Below are 24,500 nucleotides of genomic sequence, written 5' to 3'. Positions count from 1 at the left end.
ATAAGCGAATGGCGGTTATAAAATAATAATAATAATAATAATAATAATAATAATAATAATAATATGACCGTTTTTCATGAATGTTTTTAATACTCTGTGCCTGAATTCTTAGAAAATGTATGGGGGGACAAAAAGGTACTCTGTTGGTGAACTGAAGAGGCTCACCATTTTTAAGGCCCTCTCGATGTCGATGCCTTGGCTCCAGGGGACAGCCGGGTTGGCCAGGCAGTCTCCAGCGCTGCCCCGTCGTGACACATCCACCCGCTGCCGCCGGAGGTACCGGAACGCCTCGGCTATCACCAAGATGGCATCATAGGACAGTGCAGAGGTGTACTGCACAGAGAAATGTGAGTTGAGTAACTCCGCCCCCTTTAGCATGCAGGAAAACACATATCTGAACAGCAGTGCCTTCAGGACTAGAGTTGAGGATCTCGTCTACAGTTATTTGTGTCATTCTGCTTTACCATTTAGTTGTAATAATGTAATACATAATTAATTACACTGTGAGATACGTGATAGGTTGAATTTGTGTTTGATTTACTCTTTATATCAACAGGTTCATTCTGTTTGTACCATCACATAAAAGTGGATGCTGATTTTTGTTCTGTATGAGGGGCGGAGCAGGCTAGGAGTGTTGGACAGAGAGCTGTCAATCAAGCTGCACTTTGACCACACCTACACAGCTCTCAGAGAGGTCTGATCAATGGTTTTTAAGCCATGTTTCGTGATATCTATACCTTGTGTTTTTCATTTAGGTTTTGCTGGATGTTTAATATCATTCATATAACACTCAAGTTTAGTATCATATAAGCAATTTTAATATTTTACTCTGTGTTTCCCTGGACTTTAAGCTGGTCATACACTACATCATTTTTAACCTGATTTAACCCTGATTTTCCCCTTTCAACAAATGTTCACAAGCGATTTTCCAGGTCAGGAGCTCAATCGAAAGTGACTGATGACATGAATGATCTGGTAGTGTGAGAGAGGGAACGAGTGAATCTTTAGCCTTCCCATCTTTAGGGATCTAATGCTCACCACGTGGCCACGAGGGACTGGGATGCAGCCTCACTTCCTGCTTTAAAATACAGGGATGTGGCTAAAATAAAGCTCCGCCTGTGGACTAAAGCTTTTTGTGTTCCGGTAGTGATATTGTTTTACTTTGTTTAAATTTACATGTGAACGTCAACTTTAAAAGAAATCAGAAAGATCTTTTGACATAAAAAATGCAAACAATTTAATATTATTTTGAAATTATATTATATTATTTGAAATTTAGGGGTTATGCTTTGGGAAAGACAATAGAAAGTAACCCATAAATAATGATTTTTTTTGTATTTAGCATATTACTATCTCAATTAAGGCCTTTGTTTTTAATAATTATAACATATGAACATATAATGTATCTGAAAACTTATTTTTAATATCATTATTTATTTGTCGTTTTTTAGTTTTTGACATAATTTGAAAAGACACGTTACCTTTTACATTGTGTGTAAATTCCGAAACGGCCCAAAATGACTTGGAATAAATTCTGGTTCCATTGACTTACATTAAAAATAAAGTAGGTTTTTTCCTTCTCCTGTAAATTTTGTAATTTTGGAGATACGAGGTTTTCTTCTGGGTGAACACAGTTTGAACTGATTCAGTAGAATCTCCCTTAATGTTTATAATATATGGACCCAGGCATTGATTCAGTTTGATTCAGTTAATTGAATAATGCTCCAGTTCTGGCTGTAGTAGAGAATGATATCTGTGTTTCTTTGTGTTTTCACTGCCTTCTTGTATGAGCATAAAAGCACAACCGTCCAGTTCAGTTTAGCTTTATTTCTTTCCCATGATTCTGAGCAGGATTTGTGCTTTTAAGTGATTTCCACTCTCTGCCTAAACGTCTAGAGTGTGCACCCTCATGACAAAAAGACGAGAAATTCTATAAAAGGCTGAGTGTGTTAAGTGTGTGATGCTCTCCATTTTACAACCCTATTAGGATTTTAAACATTACATATATAATATCATGTCTGGCTTTACTTGTTTCAGTGAAACATGAGTGAGAATCATATCGCTGGTGGTAATTGCTTCTGTGGGCTAACTAAGTCTGTGCACTAGCTTCCACATCATTCAGGAACGCAGTAAAAATGAACTGCCCTTTTTCTATGTATGTAGCCTACATTGCTGTGTGTAGTATAATTGCAATGTATCGCAACATATAATCATAACTGGGCCCCACATTCAACAGAGGGAAGACGCATTTCAGAGAGAAGACACCATTCAGCACTGCTTTACATAGATTTACAAAAGTGTATTGTTTTGTCTTTGCGGAAGAGGCTTTAAATTGGATTCTAATTATAGTGAAATGTAAAGTGTTTGGCTTTGTGAGGAGCGGGGTTTCAGGGCTATTGTTGTTCGGGGCGACACCTGTAATTACGCTGCATCTCGCTGAACCAGCTCGGAACACGCTGGCATCCACTAATTTGCAGTGAGCAATGCTTTTTTGTTTTCTTTTATTTCCTCAAAGCTTACTTAGGGATTCTAGCATCTTATATCTGGCGGCCAATTTAAGGAACACAGTGTCGGGGTGAGCTTCCATTCTTTAGTCTGAAGATTCACAGGCAAGGTGTTCCTTCAGCTACCGTTAGACGGCTGGAAAATTGCGGAATATGTTAGCATGTGGTTATATTTGTGCGCCAGTGTGCATTTACTTCATCTCCAGACCAGCAAACACAAATATCGGATAATTACTTTGAAGCATTCTGTGCAAAGCGTGGACCTAGAACCTTCTTTGACCTGTTTACCAGTTTGATGAGAGACATCGTTCTTTACTCATCCCTTCACAGCTAAACTTAATGAAGTGCCACTTAAAATCTATTCTTTTGCTGATTATTGTTTAATTAGATGTAAATTGAGGCTCTGGTTTTAACGCAGCCTTGAACTGGACCGTCGATATATTGACCGCTGTGAGGGGGGAGGAGTGAAGCAAATGAAGGTGGATGGGAGGAGAGGAGGAGGAGATAAAAGAAACAGAGAAAGGATGGCAGGGAAGGAAGGCAGAGGTGACAAGAGTAGGAGAGTACAGAAGAGAAAGAAAAGAGAACGCAGACAGGAGAAGATAGAAAACAGAGAGGCTGTCGAGGAGAGAAGATTGCGCTTCTTGTTTTTCGTTCCTGACTATGAAAGGCTCACCTTCAGAGGCGTGTTCCGCGCCTCTGGGAATTCCCTTTCATCTAACCGGTCCCAGCGCTGAAGGAACTGCTGCACAATGGGGTTTTCAGGATTGATTATTTGAAAGCCACTTATGTTTGCGCCGCCGAAGTACACCTTGTCCAGACTCACATTGGAGAAGCCCTGAAAAGAGAAAGAAAGAGACTTACAATGCTGGTTGCAGGACAGAACAGGGGGAATCTTGTTCATAAAATGGAAGAACTTATCATAATGTTGCAGAAAATTGCTGTTACAGCTACAAATGGGTGCCCTAGCATAGAATAACTGTAGGCAAATATTGATAAACATAGTGGCAAGAACCAATAAACAGTGATCTAAAAAGCTTTTAAGCAGTTTAACTGAATTGTTTGCATTATTCTTCTTATAATCCATGGATTCCAATTTCCCGAATCACTATGAATGTTCCTCAAGGCTTTTGAACCTCTTCTAACATTTAAATACAACTGATATTAATTTATATATCGCTGCTGTTGGAAGAAAACCTCGTATCTCCATTTTTGTTGTTTTTCAGTTTTTGACATCATTTGAAAATGCCTCTTGTCCTTTATATTGTGTGTAAATTTCATCGTGAATGGACTAAAAGAAATGACCCAGAATGCCTTGGGAAAACGTCTGGTTCCATTGACTTACATTAAAAGTAAAGTAGGTTTTCTCCTTTTCCTGTAAAGTTACCATTTTGGAGATACGAGGTTTTCTTCCGACAACAGCGATATGCATATCTATCTATCTATCTATCTATCTATATATATATATATATATATATATATATATATGATATACTTCAAAACAGCAGAGTGTAAATTTGGGGATTTGAAGGCTTGTCTGGTGGAAGTATGTAATTGCAAGCTAACAAACGTGGAAATTAGCATTATTGTTAGCATTACGTTAAGCTAGTGGTGGTGTACATTCACATTTTATGGCAGAACATTTGTGATATGTAACCGACGTTAAAGTAACCTGCATTTTACTCTCTTAGCAAAAATGGTTATTTGAAATGTAACAGTTGCGAGAGCCCTTTTGTTGCCTTTTTAAAAGGGTTCTTTAGAGAACCAAATAGAACTGATTTTCCATGATGGAGAACCATCTGACTAAACAAAGAACAATTTATGCATTCAGATGGTTCCCTGAGTGTTCTGGGTAGAACCATTGCCTTTACTAAAGAACCCTTGCGGAACCAAGGAATTGTGTTACAGTGACTTACTTGACATGTCTTCATTCTTCTGTATACTGGACAGTGTTATTATCCACTATGCTGTCAATAACTCAGTCAATAACTCTATGTTGGCACCCACTGCACTGCGTAATGGAGGAAGAGGGAGGACCGTCTACTCACCCAGAGAAAAAAGACCAATTATGCTCTCTTTGCCTCCCTAACGGAAGGCTGGGGCATCATCAGTAGTGCAGACTTAGGCTCTGTTCACACAGCAGGTAAAAGTGGCCCAAATCTGATTTTCTCAACAAATCTGATGTTTTTGTTTGGCTGTTCAGATTATCTTTAAATGTGATCTGTATGGGTCATCAGTCTGAACAGATCAGCTCCTAAACTGACCCACATGCACAGAAGAACAGAGCGTCACGCTGCTTCACGGCTCATCCAGAGGTAAACAATCACGACCGCCAACGAACGCCAGTCGCTCCCGGAGGATCAGCTTCATCTTCACCAGCATCACAGGAGCCATCATGAAGCTGCACTGACTGACAGCTGGGCTCATCACCCAGAATGTGTTCGAGCCGTAAAAAGGGCGCGGCCACTTCTTTGGTTCGTGTCCTCAGATTTAACTGTTCTTTGATGCTGCAGCCTCGTTCTCCTGCGGCCGCGTTCGGACATTTCCTTCAAAATCTCTTCAAACACGGAGAGTTTTGGATGAGTCTCTTCTAATTTTTTGTACAGAAACATCAGCCTAAATGTTTATGAGTCTCAGCAGCGCAAAATTATGACGAATGTCGAGTTGGATTGACGTAAAAGTCGCATGAATTCTGATATGGCTGTTCAGACTGAGTTGCAGTGCTGCATATCGGATTTCAGTACCACATATGAAAGCGTCTCAAATCGGAATTGAGAATGTCAGATTCAGTGTGTTTATCTGTTCAAACTGACACACAGACACACATCTGTGTCACACATGAAGAAAAAGATCAGATTTGGGCCACTTTTACCTGCTGAGAGAACAAAGCCTTAAAGTTGACTTGAAGTTGAGGTTGAAATATCAGTGCTTATCAGTGCCACCATTACAAATATTTAGTATGTAGCAATTGCCTGGATTGATAGGCTGTTTCTTCAGTCAACTGCCCAACCTTGGAGCAACAATGCCATGTTTTTGACAACTGCTCTGCTTTTGACTTTATCAAATGCCATGTTGTTGACAACAGGCTAATAACGGTGGAGGGGTGGGGGCGGTCCTTGTCATGGCCAAACTGTCTCTCAGCATAACACTGTTTTTCAGTGGATCGTAGCGCATGTGTGACTGACACCATGTCTTTTTTAAAGTCAAGTAAAGTGACAGGTACAAGGGGCTATGCTGAGGGTGCCATGTAGCGCATTGCCATCTCTTTATTCCAGACTTAAAGAGTTACGCCTACTCGCAGTGCCGGTTTTCTATTCTTTTCTAAACATCCCTCCCCGACTGGAGCACAGCATGTTCCTTCCCTTTCCCACTAGGGTTTAAAAAAAAACTCTGCATAGACTCACCAGATTGGCAAGGATGTAGTGGTAGCCTCGGCTGTTCTTGCCCAGGGTTACGACCTGTGGGTGAAGAATCAATAAGAGTTAGCTGTCCATGTTAAAAAAGCACCACCGTGCACTCAGGTAAGCTCTACTGGGTGCATTCGCATAGCAGACTCTCTTAAACACAGCGGCGGCTTCCTGCGAGGTGACAAAGGAGCTCAATGCTGATGGATGTCTCTTCTCGCTGGGAGGGCTGCCTCAGGTGTTGCCATGCTGTGAAAAACAAGCCTTGCTTTAACTGGAATACGTGCTTTTCTATGTTCCCAATATAGTAGGTATGAATACATATCGTACACAGGTGTATAACCAAGTAGAAAATGGGGACACTTGGCTTTTCAAAATAATTTTAATACAAATGAGCTTGACTTCTTAGTCAGGGTGCGAAAACATATATCAGACACTGAGAGTTATCACTTTGGGTACTATTTCAATGTAATTGCACAAACACATGATTATTTATTGTCAGTTACATAATGAATTGCATTTGTATCTGATTTACATGCTGTATTGACAGGTTTGACTCTGCACTTTCAACCTTTTTCAGTTTGTTTTGATGTCAATACTTGGGAAAAATGGAAAAAAGGATTGGTTTTTATCTAAAAAGGAAGACAGGAATATTTCGTTAAATTCAAATTATAATAAATACCTCATCTGCTGTTTATGAACACCAGTGTGCAGTTTTGACAGAATGTCTGTGCTACAAGTGAGAATTAAGCCATATCAGATTATAGCTTTTATTATCTCTAGCGATAAACATTAACAATTGGTTAAAGACTAACTAGGTTTCTTTTGAGGTAAACGATATAATGTAAATACTGATGACAATATTAGTGACAGTGCTACCTTGAGAATAATGTCTAACCTCACACATTTTATCCACTCAAATGTAGGTGTTTAGACCACCTTTTAAGGCAAAAGATGTAGAATATGTGCTTTTAAAGTCCAATGATTTTAGAATGTTTCTGTATAGCTAAATTGTGTAGTTATGAATTTTATGCCTCTAATAACCACAAAATAACTAAAGTATTTTGAATGACATAGTGATGAATACACTGCCTGCAGCCTTAGAGATTATTTTATGATATTTAGCAATGACGTTTTGGTATAGAATGTATTTTTAAAAGCTATTTATGGCATACATGCTGGGTGATTTCATGCCAAACAGTCCTTAAGGAAAAAGGAAAACATGTTCATATTAACCACTACTTTATCATTATCAGCGCATCGCTGTTGTCGGATCAAAACCTTGTATCTCCAAAATGGTGACTTTACAGGAGAAGGAAAAAACCTACTTTACTTTTAATGTAAGTCAATGGAACCAGAATTTTTCCAAGTCATTTTGGGCTGTTTCTTTTGGTCCATTCTTCATGAAATTTACAAACAATGTAAGGAGCAACAGGCATTTTCAAATTATGTCAAAAACTGAAAAACAATAAAAATGGAAATGAGGTTTTCTTCCGACAGCAAACGATATATACAAACTCAGAAGACACTTATAGATTCACCGGTTGTTTTGGATAATTAAGAAATGGCTATATTTGCATATTTTTAAACATTGCAACATTGCTCCCATCGCTACCAAACACAGAACCTTGCAGTCTTGATAGACAAACACTGGCAGTAGAATTGCTTGTGCTGAAGAGCTCAGTGACTGTAAAGGTGGCTCTGTCATAGGATGCCACCTTTGCCACAAGTCAGTGAAATTAGTGCTAGATCTACTTTGCTCAACTGTAAGTGCTGCTGTGAAACGAAAACATCTAAGCATCCTTGGGTTTGTGAAAGGCTCTATAGAAATTGAACTTATTCTTGTTATTATTATTAATATGGTAACACTTTACTGTAAGGTACAGTTCATAAGGCTACACGACACCCACATAAGCTTGTCACGACAACTGACATAACTCTACATAAATGTTTATTAATGCTAAATCCAACAGGCATCACCTGTCAAACTTGGCTACTTTAGCCAAGTTTGATCAAAATTGGCAAATGGGTCATTCTACAGAAACATCCGCTTTTCTATCTCTCCATAGGAGTCACTGGTGTTACCGATCCTCTTTGGTGTTACACATAAGAAAGGTGACACCAGAGACATTTTTGATAAGAAAATTGTTACCATTATCATTAACTAAGAACAACAACTCAGCCATGAAGCTGTAGACCACACAAGATCGCACCGTGGGCCACCGAGGGCTGAAGTGCACAGTGTGTAAAAATCGCCTATCCTCTGGGATGACCAATAAGCTCATACAGGTGTGACGGTCAGGTGAGCTGTATATTGTAGATTGTGTGTAAGTTGTGTTTACCAAATGTTATACATATCCAGAAATGTCCTACATGCTTCAAGACATTTCATAGTTATAACCATAACTGTTCATAGGCAGTTAATGTAATGTCATTGTAGCTTTGTGTTTGGTTTGTGCTGAGCCGGTGACCCAGATGCCGCTTGCTCAAATTCCTCCAAGTTTGCCTTCAAATTAGCAAAAAAGCTGAATGAAGCTGTGCCTGGCTCCTAGCTGACGTGGCTGAGGGATCGCCGTGTGTTTTCCATGTGACAGGAAAGTCACATGAGGGAAGAGAGCTTTATTCATCTGGCTGCTGAAGTAGGTCAGTCCATTCTGACAGTGACAACACCGCAAATTCACATTATGCTGGGGCGAGTGTCTGAAGGGGAAGAGTGTCGAGAGCGATGGAACGAAGAGGGCCAAGAGAGAGATGAGAAAGAGAGATGATGGAAAGAGATGAGGGCGTATTGACACAGGGAGGACGGAACCATTGATGCTGAGCAATGACTTGCAAAAAACTAGGAGTTATTACAGTCGTTTTGTATTGTATCGTTAAAATGTAATTACGCAGTTACATGTTTAATTACACAGTTAACTATACTTACATTTGACATACATTCTGTAGCAACAGGTTAGATTTCTGACTTATAATATTTGATTAAATGTGAAACTCACCAGAGATTAATGTTTTTTTAAATTACGCAAAATCAGACCGTATGCAAAACATTAGTAATAATAAGCAACAGTAATTAGGAATAAAACCAGTTGGTTACTGACGACTCAATGCTCTGTACATTTTTGCGTCACCCCTATTTTAACATGATGGCTCAACCCATCAACTAACCATCAAGCACATAGTGGGTCAGGGCTGTGACAGCAGGGAAAGCATGAAGAGGTGGTGGAGAATGATGTCCTCAGCACTGAGACTGGAAAGCACTGGCTTTCCCCAACAACTGACCCATGCTCCGCCCAAATGTGTTCTTTCATAGCTACTGTTGGAAGTTAAATAATGTTTGCAGAACACTGAAAAAATACATTCAGCATAATGGGAGATTTCCTTTATTTGAATCTGTTGCTTACATCGTGTCAAGGCAACATATCATCATGCTTTCTGTTTTTACTAACCTTTTTCTCTCTTATCTTGGTAGGAGTTGAGCATAAACACAAAGATGACGTATCAAATGTTGAAACTGAGAAATTGTATATTTTTTTGAAAAATATTTGCCCATTTTGAATTTGATGCCAACAGCACATTCCAAAAAAGTTGGGACAGGGGCAACAAAAGACTGGTAAAGTTGTGTAATGCTAAAAACACACCTGATGGTTGATTGGCAACAGGTCAGTCACAGATTGGGTATAAAAGGGCATCTCAGAGAGGCGGAGTCTTTCAGAAGTAAAGATGAGGAGGGGTTCGCCACTCTGTGAAAGACTGCACCGTCAAATAGTGCAACAATTCAAGAACAACTTCTCAACATAAAACAGCAAAGAACTTTTGCTTTTCATCATCTACGGTACATAATAACATCAAGCGATTCAGAGAATCTGGAGAAATCTCTGTATGTAAGGGTCAAGGCCAAAAACCAGTATCTGCTGGCTGTGATCTTTGGGCCCTCAGGCAGCGCTGCATTAAAAACAGACATGATTCTGTAGTGGAAATCACTGCATGGGCTCAGAAACACTTCTGAAAAACACTGTGAAAACAGTTCGTCGCTGCATCCACTGCTCATTTAAAATGGACTGAGGGGAAGTGGAAAAGTGTCCTGTGGTCCAACGAATCAACATTTGAAATTCTTTTTGGAAATCATGGACACTGTGTCCTCCGGGCTAAAAACTTAGGACAGAATTAGTAAAAATATTTTGAAAAAGTAGTAATGGTTGAATACTGAATACACTGTCCTAAATGTATTCAGTAATGTATTCCATTACAATACATACAAAAGTTCTGTATTCAGAATACATTTATAATAAATTTACAATTCATATTGAAAAAAGTCCATGAGATAAACTCTGCCGTATATTTTATTTAATTCACACTGTTCTTCTTGGTTACTGGTTGGTGTTCAGTTCAGTTATCCCACAAAGGAGCTGACTAAAGCTCAGAATAACTGGCTCATCACAGTGATTTATCAGGCTCTACTCAGGATCTTCAGTGTTTGTGAAGAAGCCTTTTTTTGAGTTCTTCTTCAGAGAGCGCCTGATTTTAAAACAGTTACTTAACAAGCAGTGATGTTTCTTTGAAGGATGGTGAATATATTTTTAAACGTATAGGTAAGTATCCTAAAATTTCCAAGACTGGTTTTTGGTATTCACTAAGTCTGTAGTACAAACTCCGAAGCGCTGTGTAATTATTTTTGGTAAAATGATGTTAAATACCAAATTAGTCTATCTAAATTATAATGAAACCATGATCAGCTTCCAGCTATCAAGCTGAGAAAGAGTGAAGTAAAATGTCTCATAATTATTTAGAGTAACAAGGTGGTAAGTACAAACATAACGTCACACTCCACAAAGGGAAAGTTATTCAGTTACATGGCGTAAAATGACAGCACAACATACAAAGATACTTTTCTGAAGTAAATAGTAAAGCAAATAAGATGTTGACTTCAGCTTCGTGTAAGAAGGTTCTAACGGTAATCTATTATGAATATATACACGGATTGAGTAATGCTATAACTTACCGCTACAAAGCTTTAACCAGCATTATAAATAAATAACTACTACATAAAGTTCAGATCCTCTGAATAGACTATTAAATGAAATAAGCTTAATATAAAACCAGAGGAAAAACAATCCACACGGCCATATCTACATAAACATCACACAGACATGAGTGTGGATCACTGCGTTCCCTCCGTTATATAATCCTATCCCACTTTCTGGGTGTGATATTCCTGAAATAGTGTAATTTTGGACAGTATCTTTCTTAAACTGCGACTCTGTAATGGTACTGAATGCAGTCCAGCAGCGATGCTGACCGACCCAAAGTGGCGGCGCCACTGACATGCCTGGCTGGACCCAATGAGGCATCTAGGTATGTATATGTATTGTTTAGCCTATCAGTAATGCTTACCACAGTTGGTGTAGTGAAGTGGGTAATAACGCTACCTTCCCCGCAGCAGACTGGGCCTTCATCTCCCACCTGGCCATGCACAGCACACTACACCAACTGTAGTCCTTGGGCAAGACTTTAATGTTTTGTTTATAATATGTTTCTCTGTAACAGGATTAAATGGCATAAGAGCATCTGCCAAATGTGTAACTGTAAATATCAAAAATCATAAAAATCTACACATGATTTGAAGTTGACAGTACACTCTCAATGTATTTTGACTAAATTCATACACTACAGTTTCTCATTAAATTGATTTAAATTTTCGCCAACATTCTTGCAACAATAGCTGTGGAAGAGCGCAGTTCTGGGCCGAGCATGGACAGATCAGTTCTTTCAGCTGCCGCTTTAATCATGGATGGGCTGAACTTGCAGCTGCTCTAATAAAGACCTCAGGTCATTGTGCCTAGGAGAGACAGCAGCACTTCCCGTCCAATTTGATGCCCTTGACTTTTGGCTCAGGCTTAGGCGGTCAGAGCCAACGAAGGCATCGGCCCTCTCCCACACATCACCACTGCTGCGGGCACCGCGCACACCTGAGTGGGAGACGGCTGCAGAACACTGCCTCACAAGCTGCCAGCCAGCAGGAGCGCTGCACAACCTTAGTTCAGACACAGCGAGGGCTTAATGACACTGCTCTATCCAGAGGCCCAGACCGGCACTCACCACTCACAGGCTGCAGGGTTGCCGAAGGTGTGTTTCCACAAAAGCCAGCGGTGCACACACTCGCTAATTAATTTGCCTTTCCAAATGCGGGGCTGCAAGCCAGATCAAGCTAAGCTCTGGCCTCAGCATTCCGGTCTGTGCTTTAGCCTCTCCGCTAACCTTGAGAGTTCTTTTGTTGTTTTGGACTGTGACTCAAATGGATCCCATTTGAATTTCAGGGCACTTTTTATGTACATCAGCCATGTCACAATTCGAAAAATTGGATGCGAGAGTGATTTAGATGGCTCTACAATCTCCCACAATGCATATGCAAGACATAACATTATGACCACCTCCTTGTTTCTACACAGATCAGACACAGCAGTGCTGCTGGAGTTTTTAAACCCCTCAGTGTCACTGCTGGACTGAGAATAGTCCACCAACCAAAAATATCCAGCCAACAGCGTCCTGTGGGCAGCGTCCTGTGACCACTGATGAAGGACTAGAGGATGACCAACACAAACTGTGCAGCAGCAGATGAGCTATCGTCTCTGACTTTACATCTACAAGGTGGACCAACAAGGTAGGAGTGTCTAATAGAGTGGACAGTGAGTGGACACAGTGTTTAAAAACTCCAGCAGCACTGCTGTGTCTGATCCACTCAGACCAGCACAACACACACTAACACACCTCCACCACGTCAGTGTTACTGCAGTGCTGAGAATGATCCACCACCCAAATAGTACCTGCTCTGTGAGGGTCCATGGGGGTCCTGACCACTGAAGAACAGGGTAAAAGGGGGCTAACAAAGTGTGCAGAGAAACAGATGGACTACAGTCTGTAACTGTAGAACTACAAAGTGCACCTATATAGTAAGTGGAGCTGATAAAACGGACAATGTAAGTTGACACATGTGGTAGTTGGCATAACATTACACGGTTACAATTTCAAAGAATGGAGCAGCAAATAGAAACAATCAGAGCTTTTCATTTAGACCAAACCACAAAAAACACTCATTGTTTGAGTCAATTAAATATTAGGAATGTTTAATTTATTTTACTTTGTATTGAACAGTGACAAAATACACAAGTCCCGTATTTGAGATGAAGCAGAGACCGCCTCTGTAAAATATTACTAGAGCAAAAGTCCTTTATATTCATATCTTAAATAAAAAAGTTCTGATTGGTTCACAAGTAGTTTGGGTGTTTTTTTCATCCTGAGATAGACTCACCTATAGCTTAGAGGTAAGAACTTATTAGAAATGAAATATAAAAAGCAATATAAACGCTATAATATTGTATAGTTGGTTTTCAGATCATATATGAAAATATAGCTGATTACTAAGTTATTAAATCTGGCAACTAAAATTGATATATTTTCAGCATCTTTCTTGAAAATATTTCCTATAATTATGTTGTTTAATCACAAATATTTTTAACACATTATAATATTCAGAGCTCTTGACCAAATGGATAGATATTGGCCAGGAGGGCAGCATTTGTATGCCACATTTTGTGAGAGCTCCCTCTGCTTTAACACTGTGCCAACCAACCCTGTGCCAAACAACCCCCCTCTCCCCTACTGCTCAAAACTTTGAACCGATTTGAATGTTATTTTTCAAAATATTATACATTTTGATCTAAAGGTTTGCGCCTAAATGCTTGTAATTTGTCTATAATTCCTGTGTATGAATTTACCTCTAAAAGGGAAAAAATTTGCATTTCATTTTGCATTTTTTTTAAATGCTCAACCAACAAGTATTCTTCAGCGGCCAACAAGTGCTCAGAAAATTTTGGACGTTCTTCAGGCCAGTTGGAAAAGCCTCCCAGGTGGCTCCTCATGAAGCTGCTTGAGAGAACGCCAAGAACGGCAAAACTGCACCAGGGCAAATGAGGGGGCTGCTCTGAAGAAGCTAAAGCAGAAGGTAGTTTCCTATAAGTCCATAAATGATATTTCAGTTTTGACGTCTTCACGCTCATTCTAAAATGTGAAAAATAGTCAAAATAAGCCTCTTCTATGAGTAAATGTCTCCAAACATTTGGCCTGCTCTGTACGTTCATAAACAAATCATCTGTAGGTGCAGTTTAATCTCACCCAGGCTTTATTTTAGGATCCACAATGATATGGGATTAGAGAGGCACAAGACTTTGTAATATTTCATAACAACCGATTAGCGATACCGGAATCCCTCTAATAAATAAAGATGATGGTTTGAGGTGGGATTACTCCTCTAAGAGCGCCACTGAGAGGCATTAGGGGACTGGATTAGAGGAATGGTTACCGTTAAAGTGGAGTAAATACGGCGAGCTTCTTCCACCACGCCTGTAATCTTCCTTTTTCCTCTGCCTTCCCAGCCACACATTGATCCCGCCTCCAGCTCTGTTCCCCCTTTTGTTCCCTCGAGGCAGTGAAAGGTTTTCTGTCCTTGTGAGAAGTTTCACTTCCCCGTGATGGGCGAAGACAGGCTGGGATGACCCCGCGCTCACCCAAAGCCTCTGTCTATTCACTGGGCCCAGACAGAGAGAGAGAATAATGCAGAGGCCTGTGGCATGAAAGCCAAAGCAATACATTGGCTCTGGACGTTCAATAAAAAGCCAAGGCTCAGGACTGCTGGGTCACGCCGGCTCGGGCCTGACCTTTAACTAAAACGCAGCTCACCACAAGCGCCTGCGCCCGAGTGAGATATTTGAAGATGTCCGCAAAAGGCCATAGACTGAGATGAGTGTGTAAACAGTCATACTCTCATCATAAAATTATGCATGGGGGAAATTATCATCAGTATGCATGGCCACACTGTTGTGGCTCACATGATTGCCCTTTTCCACTGAGAGACTGGACGCCTGTAATTTGGCTTAGAAAACAGACCTTACTACTAAAATTCCAAACTTGTCCAGACAACCACATAAACTGCACCCTTAAAACAGGTCTTTAACGGGTTATTGATCAGGGTCCTGAGGTTTCAACATCAACATAAAGAGCCCTTTAGCTTCCTGAAGGTTTGTTGAGTGTTCTTTGTGGTCTTACTGCCAGCAATGATAGCAATAACACATAAGGACGTCTGCTAGGAGTGGTAAGAAATAACAGTAGCAGTGCTAAACGATGCCCAAGTTGTAATCCTTAAAGCAATGAATCAGTCAATGATGCTTATGGTGCTAATAATGAATGAGAGCAAATAGTCACTCATTAATGTTTTTCAAAACACATCATGCTGACTGGTGGCTACTACCTTCCATTCATTGTTAGCAGCATTAGCAATCACATCTCATTTTTATATTCCTCTGTAGATGATCTACTGACCATTCATAGAGCTCAAATTACTCTAGAATCAAATTATTGCAAACAATTTGGTGAAACTCAGTTGAATATCTGACTTTTACCAGATTATGAATATTAGGCTGTGTTCAGATGGCAGTGCACGTTCCCCTAAAAACTCCTGTCTATCCTAAGACAGGACGCACTATTATGGACTTTTCACACAGATGAAGCTGAAAAATATCCAGCTTCAGTGAAAAAGCTCTACTTTTCATGAGGTAACCAATCAAAAAAGAGCGCAGCTATAATTGAACTGGATAGTGAATGCTGGGCTGTACAGTAGGACAGTCGTACTTACTTTGCACTGCTATAATGGAGGTTTGCTAAAAGTACCCTTCAGCACTGTAGCTTGGTGAGTAGTTTACTTTGATGTAGGAATCAGATGCTTTGTCTCTTTGCTTGCTAGTCGTGGTGTTCAAGGCACTTGCTAACTTTGCGAATGTTCACATTGGCTGATAAGAAAAAAATGATCCTGGGGGACTTTTTCTCCGTCTTTCACCTCCAAATAAAGCACAATAAGTTCTAGATTCTAGGTAGTATATCCGTTTAGTGTGATGTGGTGTTGAACTTCCTGTCCGCAAAGACCCGCTCTGCTCCTTTTCCACTTTGCAATGTTTATCACAGGTGGATTCCTTGCAGTTCAGACACAGATTTATTTGTGTAATACTGTGTCTGCTAAGTTAGTGTTAGATTATAGCTTTGTTTTCACAGCAGGTGAACGGTTATGTTCACATTAGCAGGTTGAAGCAGCACAAATCTGATTTTTTGCCCAAATGTGACTCAGATCTGATGTTTTCAGGGCTGTGTGGACACAAATCTCATCTTTTCAAATCCGACCTGAGCCACTTTCATATGTGGTCCTAGTTCGGATACGTATCCGATTCGTGGCCATGCGACCTTAATGTGACGCTCAGATCGGAATTCATGTGCTTTTTTTCCACTGTGCATGCGGCATCATTCAGCGTTACCATGGCAGCAGCGCCGAACAGAAGTTAAAGCCTGTAAATGGTGGAAAAGCAGCTCATCTCACCTTTTTCTCCTTCGTCTCGCTCTAATAAAGAAGCTGAGAGCTGATCAGAGTTAATTATCTGACATTTTCAGTTCTGATTTGAGACACTTTCATATGTGGTACTGAAATCCGATACGTATCTGATCTGATGTGGCAGTGCGACTCAGTCTGAACAGCCAGATCGGAATTCATCTGACTTTTACGTCAATCCAACTCTACATTAATCATAATTCTGCGCTGCTGAGACTCATAAACACTGATGTTTTTGTACCGAAAAGTTAGAAGAGACGTATCCAAACCCTCCCTGTTTGAAGAGATTTTGAGAGAAATGACCGAACGCGGCCGCAGGAGAACGAGGCTGCAGCGTCAAAGAACAGTTAAAAGTCTGAAAGCAAAGTTTAAAGAATCCGAGGACGCGAACCAAAGAAGAGACCGCGCCCTTTTTACGGCGAGCTGAACACATTCTGGGAGATGAGCCCAGCTGTCAGTCAGTGAAGCTTCATGACGGCTCCTGTGATGCTGGTGAAGATGAAGCTGATCCTCCGGGAGCGACTGGCGTTCGTTGGCAGTCGTGATTGTTTACCTCTGGATGAGCCGTGAAGCAGCGTGACGGTCTGATCTTCTGCGCATGTGGGTCAGTTTAGGAGCTGATCTGCTCAGACTGATGACCCATACAGATCACATTTAAAGATAAGGTGAACAGCCAAACAAAAAAATCGGGTTTGGTGAGAAAATCAGATTTGGGCCACTTTTACCTGCTATGTAAACATAGCCTTAGTTAAAGGGGAATTCCACCAATTTTGTAAAATGTCTGTATAATTCACTGATGGAAATATAAACATTAAATGGCTTCATTTGAAATGGTTCATTGTAGAAGCTCACCGACTTGGATTTCTTTGCAGTGGTGGTGATAGGAACCAGAAGTCGCAATGTCTTCAGTGGCCAGCTTGGCTAAACTGACAGTTTAACATCACATGAGCTCCACACAGCTTTCAGAATCGTTTACATTCACAGTTGATTTTAGGCATTTGGATGTGTATTCAAATGTAGACTTACAAACAGGAAAAGCTGAAAAGCCATTTGTTTTTTCTGAAGGACATAAACAATTCTCAGAGGACTTCTGGCTGTGATTTTAACCCATCTTTCTTTCATCTCTGCCTTAGTTGTGCCTACTAAGCAAAACTTACATAGCTTGTTGTCCTTTCTTTCTCTTAAAACGCACAGAACGACCTGAACTGAGACTGCAAGAGGGTTTTACAAAGGACCCATATCATGCAAAACCAATTTTCCCAAACTTTTGATGTAGTATGTAAATACTGCTAAAGGTTTAAAACATACTTTTCACTTCCCAGTTCATACAGTCCATATATGGAAACTAAGCTGCAAAAACAGCCTGTTTTAAATTCATTGTTTTTGTGATGTCATGAAAATCAATGCATTTATGTATGTCTTTCTAAAGAGCTCTGAAGTGGTGAGTCATTCTGTCGTCCACGTTATGCCCATATTGCTCCAAGTCTAAGCTGTTTTTTTCTACTATAGAAACAAATGGCATTTTCAAAAAACCACTGCTGTGACATCCTGTATTAAACAAAAATGCCCAAAAGCTGATACGTTTTGCCCTGTGTACATTTTTGGAGGAAAACTGTCCATATGGCCAAAATGTATAAGCTTTAGAACATTTTTGTTTACCACAGGAAGCGACAGTGGCAGTTCTCCAAAGTGGCACTCATTTCTATCATAGAGAAATCCAGCTTAGACTCAGTGTTCCTAATACGGGCATGATGCCGACTTCAGAATCACAACATGACTTCAGAGGTCTATACAGATAACAGCGGTTTAGCCCTGCCCATTCAAGCTGAAGTTATAAGGTGTGTTTCAGCCTGGACTGCTTTTTGAATGAGGCACATTACAGGGCAGCCAATCAAAACAGAGATCATTTCCATAGATCAGTTTTGAAAGCATAGTAGCAAAAACAGCCTGTTTCTGGAAATCAGGTCTGATCAATGTCTTCTTAGAAGCCACATTCCAAAAGAACAAGTTTGAACACGTGTCTTGACCGGATGATAATCCAATCAGCACAATCGGATCATGGTGATCGATTGCTGATGTCAAGTGTAAACATGGCCTATGTTATGTAGTTGTGAGAGTGAGAGACTGAAATGTGGCCTGCATGCAGACCCTTAAGGTTTGGGTCTGGCAGACAACCTCCATAAGAGTTCTACCTGAGCAGTTCTTACTAAATATGACAGATTCCAAAGTTTCTTAAGGACACTCGTTTCTTAAGGACATCCATTAATCAGATAGAGATAAAGTAGAAGAGCCTTCTCTTATCGTACATTTGCCGTATCAGATGCCCCTCCATTAAAAAAAAACCTGCTGCATCATCAGTTCCATCTGACGCAACAGTTGCCGTGTGGAATGACTGATCAATAAACCTTCCCCATAAATCACCGGAGAGGAGGGGGGAAAAGGACAAAATGGCCTCCGACTCTCTCCAAAAAGCTTGCTGGAAAACTCAGTTATCTTCATTTCAACTCCCTCAGGCATGCTTTTATGCGGGAGGCCAGGAGCACGAGTGTTCTCTGGGGGATACATTCTAATTAACTGGCAGGAATATCCGCAGCTACCCTCTCGACTTGGCAGCCTGAAATTTATGCCTGAGTGGGCGGAGTATGGCTGGCTTCCTTCCAGAAGAAGAAATGTTTGAGAAAACTGCGAAAACTAGCCCAGTCAAGGCCATTTGGGTCCGAGTATCACCTCTCAGATACATTTTAGCCATGTACTATTTGATTTCTCACCCTCTTTGTCCTGGCTTGTATCTCAGGCTAGGGCCATAATCCCACACCATTCACAATACAGTCGTAAAGCAATTACTCATTGTGTTATTCAGAAATAAGGCCCGATGCTAAAATGCTAAGCCAATACAAAGAAAAAAGTGCCTTTTGAAGTAGTGGAAAGGAAGCAGAGGAAGCGTTTGGGGGTCCATCGCTTAAAACTAACCCTTTAATCCCATTAGATTCTGTAAGTTGAGACATTAAATGGTCCCTTGAGCCCAAGGCAGCGGCAAAGCTTTTAAGGCTTCAGTCTTCGGGGGCTTACTTCAAACGGAACTAGCTCACTGCTATTTCGGGCCTCTCCTGGTTGGCCCAGTTCTGCGTGCTGTAGTAACAATGCGCTGAGGTGGTATCAGTAGCACCTTTGATTTCATCGGCAGCCTCTAACCAGTCTGTGCAGAGATAGAACAGAGGGTGTGTACATGGGGGAACCCGGTGGAAGATCATTAAAGAGGGAAACCAAAGTGATCAGGAGCTTCTGCTCATGACTGAGACCTTTTCATTAAGGCTTTCTTTTTTAGGATGTCTTACACCAAATTTTGAGCGACAACCTTCGTCACGATCAAAAGGCAACAGCTAAGATTTCGTGGTAATTCAAAGGCGCTCTTGAAATGAGGTCTGTTTGAACTTTGTGGGTCAGAATGCTAAGAGAAACATTAGTGAATCCGTTGCGAATTACGATGCAAAAGCCGAATCTTCAAAAAACTTTCCTTCAATTTCTGTTCATTATTTATTTAGTGTTTCTGCTTACAGTAATTCATTCAGTGGTGGTTCAGTAACACAGCCACCAACACAAGAACACATGAAACAAAATAATTTATCAAAGAAAGGCTGTCTGAAAGCTAGCAAGCTGCATCAGCAAGTCTGTCGTCTATGCCCTTGGTAGCCGTCAAGCTAAATTTAGTTGGCGCTGATAAGCTATGGCACTCAGCTCTTGGTCCTTGCTCCAGATAGGTAGCTCGCCACCTGTCTGCTTGGGTGATTTGTTTCCAATTGCGGCATCAATACTTAGATAAATGCCTGGTTTCATAAAATTTTCAGTCAATGCAAATTACATTTTTCTCAAGTTTCACTTTTCACATGACCTTGTTGGGGTTTTTCAAGAGAAAAAAAGAGCCATCTGGTATCTAATAACAAACAACAATACAGAAAGGTCTTTACTCAAGCAGGCCATCAGCAGAACACTCAACCCACAGAGGTACAGTAGCAGCTATTCATTATTTTTCACTCATCGAAACAAAAGGAGAAATCTGATCAAAATAGCACATCCTAAACTTTATGCAATACAAAATGTCTTCATAACACCTTTATACAAAGTTCTGTAACACAGCAGTGTCTATTATTCTATATCAGATGTACAAAAGCCTTTCATGACAACTGGCATACATGTACACATTTACAAAGGCCTGTTGTCAAAACACTTGCTGTTGAAATTACATCAAAATGAACAAAAGCAGCTTTTGTGACAACCACATTTGTTGAAATTAGCCTTTTTAAATGTTTATATAGATTAATATCAGTTGTCATGAAAGGTTTATATATGCTATACGGCCAAAAGTATGAGGACACCTCTCCTAATTACTGAGTTGAAGTGTTTCAGCCACACTCACTGCTCATTAGAGATGTATAAATCAAGCGGATAGCCATGCAATGGTTCGGCCATAGGACGCCACCTTTACCATAAATTGGTTTATGAAATTTCTGCCTTGTTAGGTCTGTCCCGGTTAACTGTAAGTGCTAGTATTGCAAAATGCAAGGGCCTCAGGGCAACATCAGCCACACAGCGATGGACTACACAAACTCAGAGCGCTGAGTACTGAAACATGTGCCACATGAAATTGGGAACTCTGAAGTGAGTGTTGCATCAGTTCCAATCCGCCTCTGGAAGCAACGTTGGCATAAGAACTGTGTGTCGGGTGGATCATGAAACAAGTTTCCATGGCCAAGCAGCTGCACACCAGCCTAAGATTACTATGCGCAGTGCCAAGCATCGGCTGGACTGGTGAGAAACACACATCGCCACTGTATGATCAAACAGTAAACAGCAACAATGTTAATTCTACAGCTTACAAAGACATTTTAGACAATTATATTTTTCCAACCAGTGTCCAAGATGAAGATAGGTTGAATAAATGTTTGCAACATTGCACTCTTCTGTGATCCGGGGCCATACTACAGAGATCTTTTTGTCTTAAGTGAAGATTTTTCACAAATTCGTATTACAGAAGCAAATCTTATCTTAATTTAGGAATCTTATCTTACAGTGTCTTATCTCCAGTTTAGGAAATCTTAAGCCCTTAATCGAAGCTGACAGTTAACTGTCATGTCTGTTACCTAGCAACCGACCATACACCACAGCTGAAGCATATAAATATAAATATAAAGCTAAAACATAATAAACTTAAAGTTAAGAATATTCTGAGAGCGCTTTGTGCTGTTTATCAGAGTGTAAAATGTCACTAACCTATGAGGGTGAAGACTAGGTTTGGGTTGAGGTTAGAGTTAGGATTAGGATTAGGGCCAGGATGAGGGTTAGGATTAGGGTTTGGGTTAAGGTTAGGGTTAGGGTTAGGATTAGGTTTTGGGTTGAGGTTGAGGTTAGAGTTAGGATTAGGGCCAGGGTGAGGGTTAGGATTAGGGTTTGGGTTGAGGTTAAGTTTATGGTTAGGATTAGGTTTTGGGTTGAGGTTGAGGTTAGGGTTAGGATTAAGGCCAGGGTGGGGTTAGGATTAGGATTAGGGCCAGGATGAAGGTTAGGATTAGGTTTTGGGTTGAGTTTAAGGTTAGGGTTAGGACTAGGGTTAGGTTTTGGTAAGGTTTGGTTTTGCATAATGGAAGTAACATATTAACAACACATCAATTTAATGTCAGTGATGTATCAACAGAACATCTACAAGATATTTACTTCAGTGTATTCAGATGCTTCACTACTGATACTTCACTGATATGTTGTTGATGTGTTACTGATAATCTGTTAAGAGTTTATTAATCATTTACAAATGACCACTCCAAATAAAGTGTTAAAGTTTTCTTCCAACAGCTACAATATAGTATGTAGTGCCCAGCTAAGGTTCTCTTCCTGTGTATTAAACACATGTTTATCACAGCAGTTCCTCTACTATCAGAACCAATATGAACAGGTTCTCCATGCCCACTTTACTGCAGCAGCCCACGGCTGAAAGACATCAGCACATTCAAACTGGACATACATGTGACAGATGCATGGATCAAAATCAGACGGCTGCTCCATAACATAAAGCAAACCAGATGTTTTTGGATGTGCTGTCTCTGATAACAGCCAAGATCTGGTGATAATTCAGCGGCACTCAATGTGGAACATTTTGAATCAAGGCGCAATGAAAATAGAGACGAGCTCAAAGAACTTGCCCTCAGTTTCTGATCAGTGATTACTTATTCACTGATTAATTCACTCTCAGCAATTAGAAAAAGTAACCAAGACTTTTTTGCCTTTGAAATACGAAAGACAAAATACTGAAACAATTCACAATAAAGCAGTAAGAGCTTTGTTTTTGCCACATAATTTAAAAATGTTTGATCATGATTTGCTTATATATTTTTAAGCAGTCTTCTATAAAAACGAAAAGATAAACTTAGTTTGTAAACAACAAACTTTGTGAACAATTCATCTGAAAGATGTGCAAGTGCAATGTTCATATAAGTCATATCATCATATAAGTGGTAAGTATGGTTTATGAAAGGAAAATGAATGAGTACATAAAACTTCCCAAAAATAAACAGTTTCAGGATGTGGATTTCTCTCATTGTTTCCCCTGAGAGTCTTAGTTCTACTCCTGCCTTGTTGGGGCTGTACTGTGAGTTTGTTATTCACTCTAAATGGTGCAGTATTACAGCCAAAGAGGGTGATTGGAATAGTATAGGTGTGAATTCTGTGCCATTCACACAACTTAGTATTAAAAAATTACGAAAGATATGAACATCTTTTGGTTTAATCTCAAGAAATATCTGTTCAATTGCTGTCAAAATTTGCAGATGACATTGTTACTGGAATAGGAAAAGATGAGAGCAGGTTCTACTTGAATATTTTTAATGACATAAAATATCCAGATTGTATTTTACCCCATAGACTGTGCCCTGTGCACCCCTGCAACGAGTCAGTGGTTTTGTTAGGCACAACACCTTAACTGTGGTAAAATCACTGTAATGCGCAGCCCTTTTTCTTTTCATACAACAAAATATAATAGGATAAAATACATCAAGGTCCAAGAAATATTTCAATTCATTATGAATAATAATCACTATAAACAAATTCTTCTGCCAAACAATGTGGTTGGTCAACAGAAGGTTGAAAGTTTCCAAGCAGCATACCAGTCAAAGATTATTCCGTCAGCTGTGCAATACTTTTTAATAACTAAGAAATCAGTGTGTGTCCAAAAGTCAGCCTACTATTTAAATTGTTCCTATTTTGCACTCCTTTCTAAATTAAATGTCCTTCTCAAGTCAGTGTCAGTGTCTTATATTTGCTTACATTTGAACAGTGACCTAGAAATAGTGCAGAATCTTGAATATTTACTCTTGATTTCAATCATAGTAACTTATCTTTGTTTTAAAAATTTTTAATTCTAAAATGTTCTGTTTTTTCCCCCCCAAGTTAAACAAAATAAATCCAGATTTTTAGTGAGGCCTCAGACTTTTGGACCACAGTCAGCCAATTTTAGAACCAGAACTATCCATTTCAAAATGGATAAACAGTTTCTTAACTACCATTACTATAAAATTACAATTTTACATGCTTTCTAAAACAAGGCAATATCAAAAAATCTTTTAAAAAATGTTGGTATATGACCATGTCCACTACGGTACATTTGCCTTTGCTAATGCTAAGCACAAGCACCTTGACAGAGCTCCATATCAGATCGGTACTGGATATCGGCCGATACTCCGAGTTCAGATATCGGAATCTGTATCGGGAGAGAAAAAGCTGGATCGGTCCATCTCTAAATTCGCTGTTTAAAAATACTGCTCGTCTTTGTTCAGCATGACCTCTGCCTCTGCGTCGCACCTGGCTGAAGAAATCCCAGAGGGAAAGCACTAAGGTAGGATCTCTGTGACAGCCTCTTATCTGCTCTTCTCCTCTCAGTCCTTAAAAGATACATGGCATATGACAAATGAGAAGCAGCAGGAAGTGTGGAAATGAGGACTTATCCACACGTGAGGCGAGAATGAATTTCATGAATTTTGCATGCGGTGGCACGAGATCAGGAGGCTCCTCTGCCTTGGAGACGGAGGCGCAGAAGTTTCCCCCCGTCCTCCGCTGCAGGTGGCATATAGAAATGTTTGGGAGGATTTCCTGGAGCAGGTTTGCACTGCTGTTTTCTTCCTT

General features: G+C 40.1%; 1 protein-coding gene across 1 annotated transcript in view; it reads right to left on the bottom strand.

Moving 5' to 3' along the window:
- The window catches only part of gria3b (glutamate receptor, ionotropic, AMPA 3b), a 209,632-nt gene that overhangs the window by 60,323 nt on the left and 124,809 nt on the right, over positions 1–24,500 (bottom strand). Inside the window, exons 5-7 of the mRNA XM_036569368.1 lie at positions 5,909–5,962; positions 3,181–3,342; positions 166–333 (exon numbers count right to left, since the gene is read on the bottom strand). Coding sequence (XP_036425261.1) covers positions 166–333; positions 3,181–3,342; positions 5,909–5,962 — 384 coding nt within the window. The remainder of the gene's footprint in view (positions 1–165; positions 334–3,180; positions 3,343–5,908; positions 5,963–24,500) is intronic.

Source organism: Colossoma macropomum, unplaced genomic scaffold, assembly GCF_904425465.1.
Source record: "Colossoma macropomum unplaced genomic scaffold, Colossoma_macropomum, whole genome shotgun sequence".
In the NCBI taxonomy this organism is placed as follows: domain Eukaryota; kingdom Metazoa; phylum Chordata; class Actinopteri; order Characiformes; family Serrasalmidae; genus Colossoma; species Colossoma macropomum.
The sequence above is the reverse complement of the archived record's forward strand: the minus strand, read 5'-3'. Positions and strand labels throughout refer to the sequence as shown.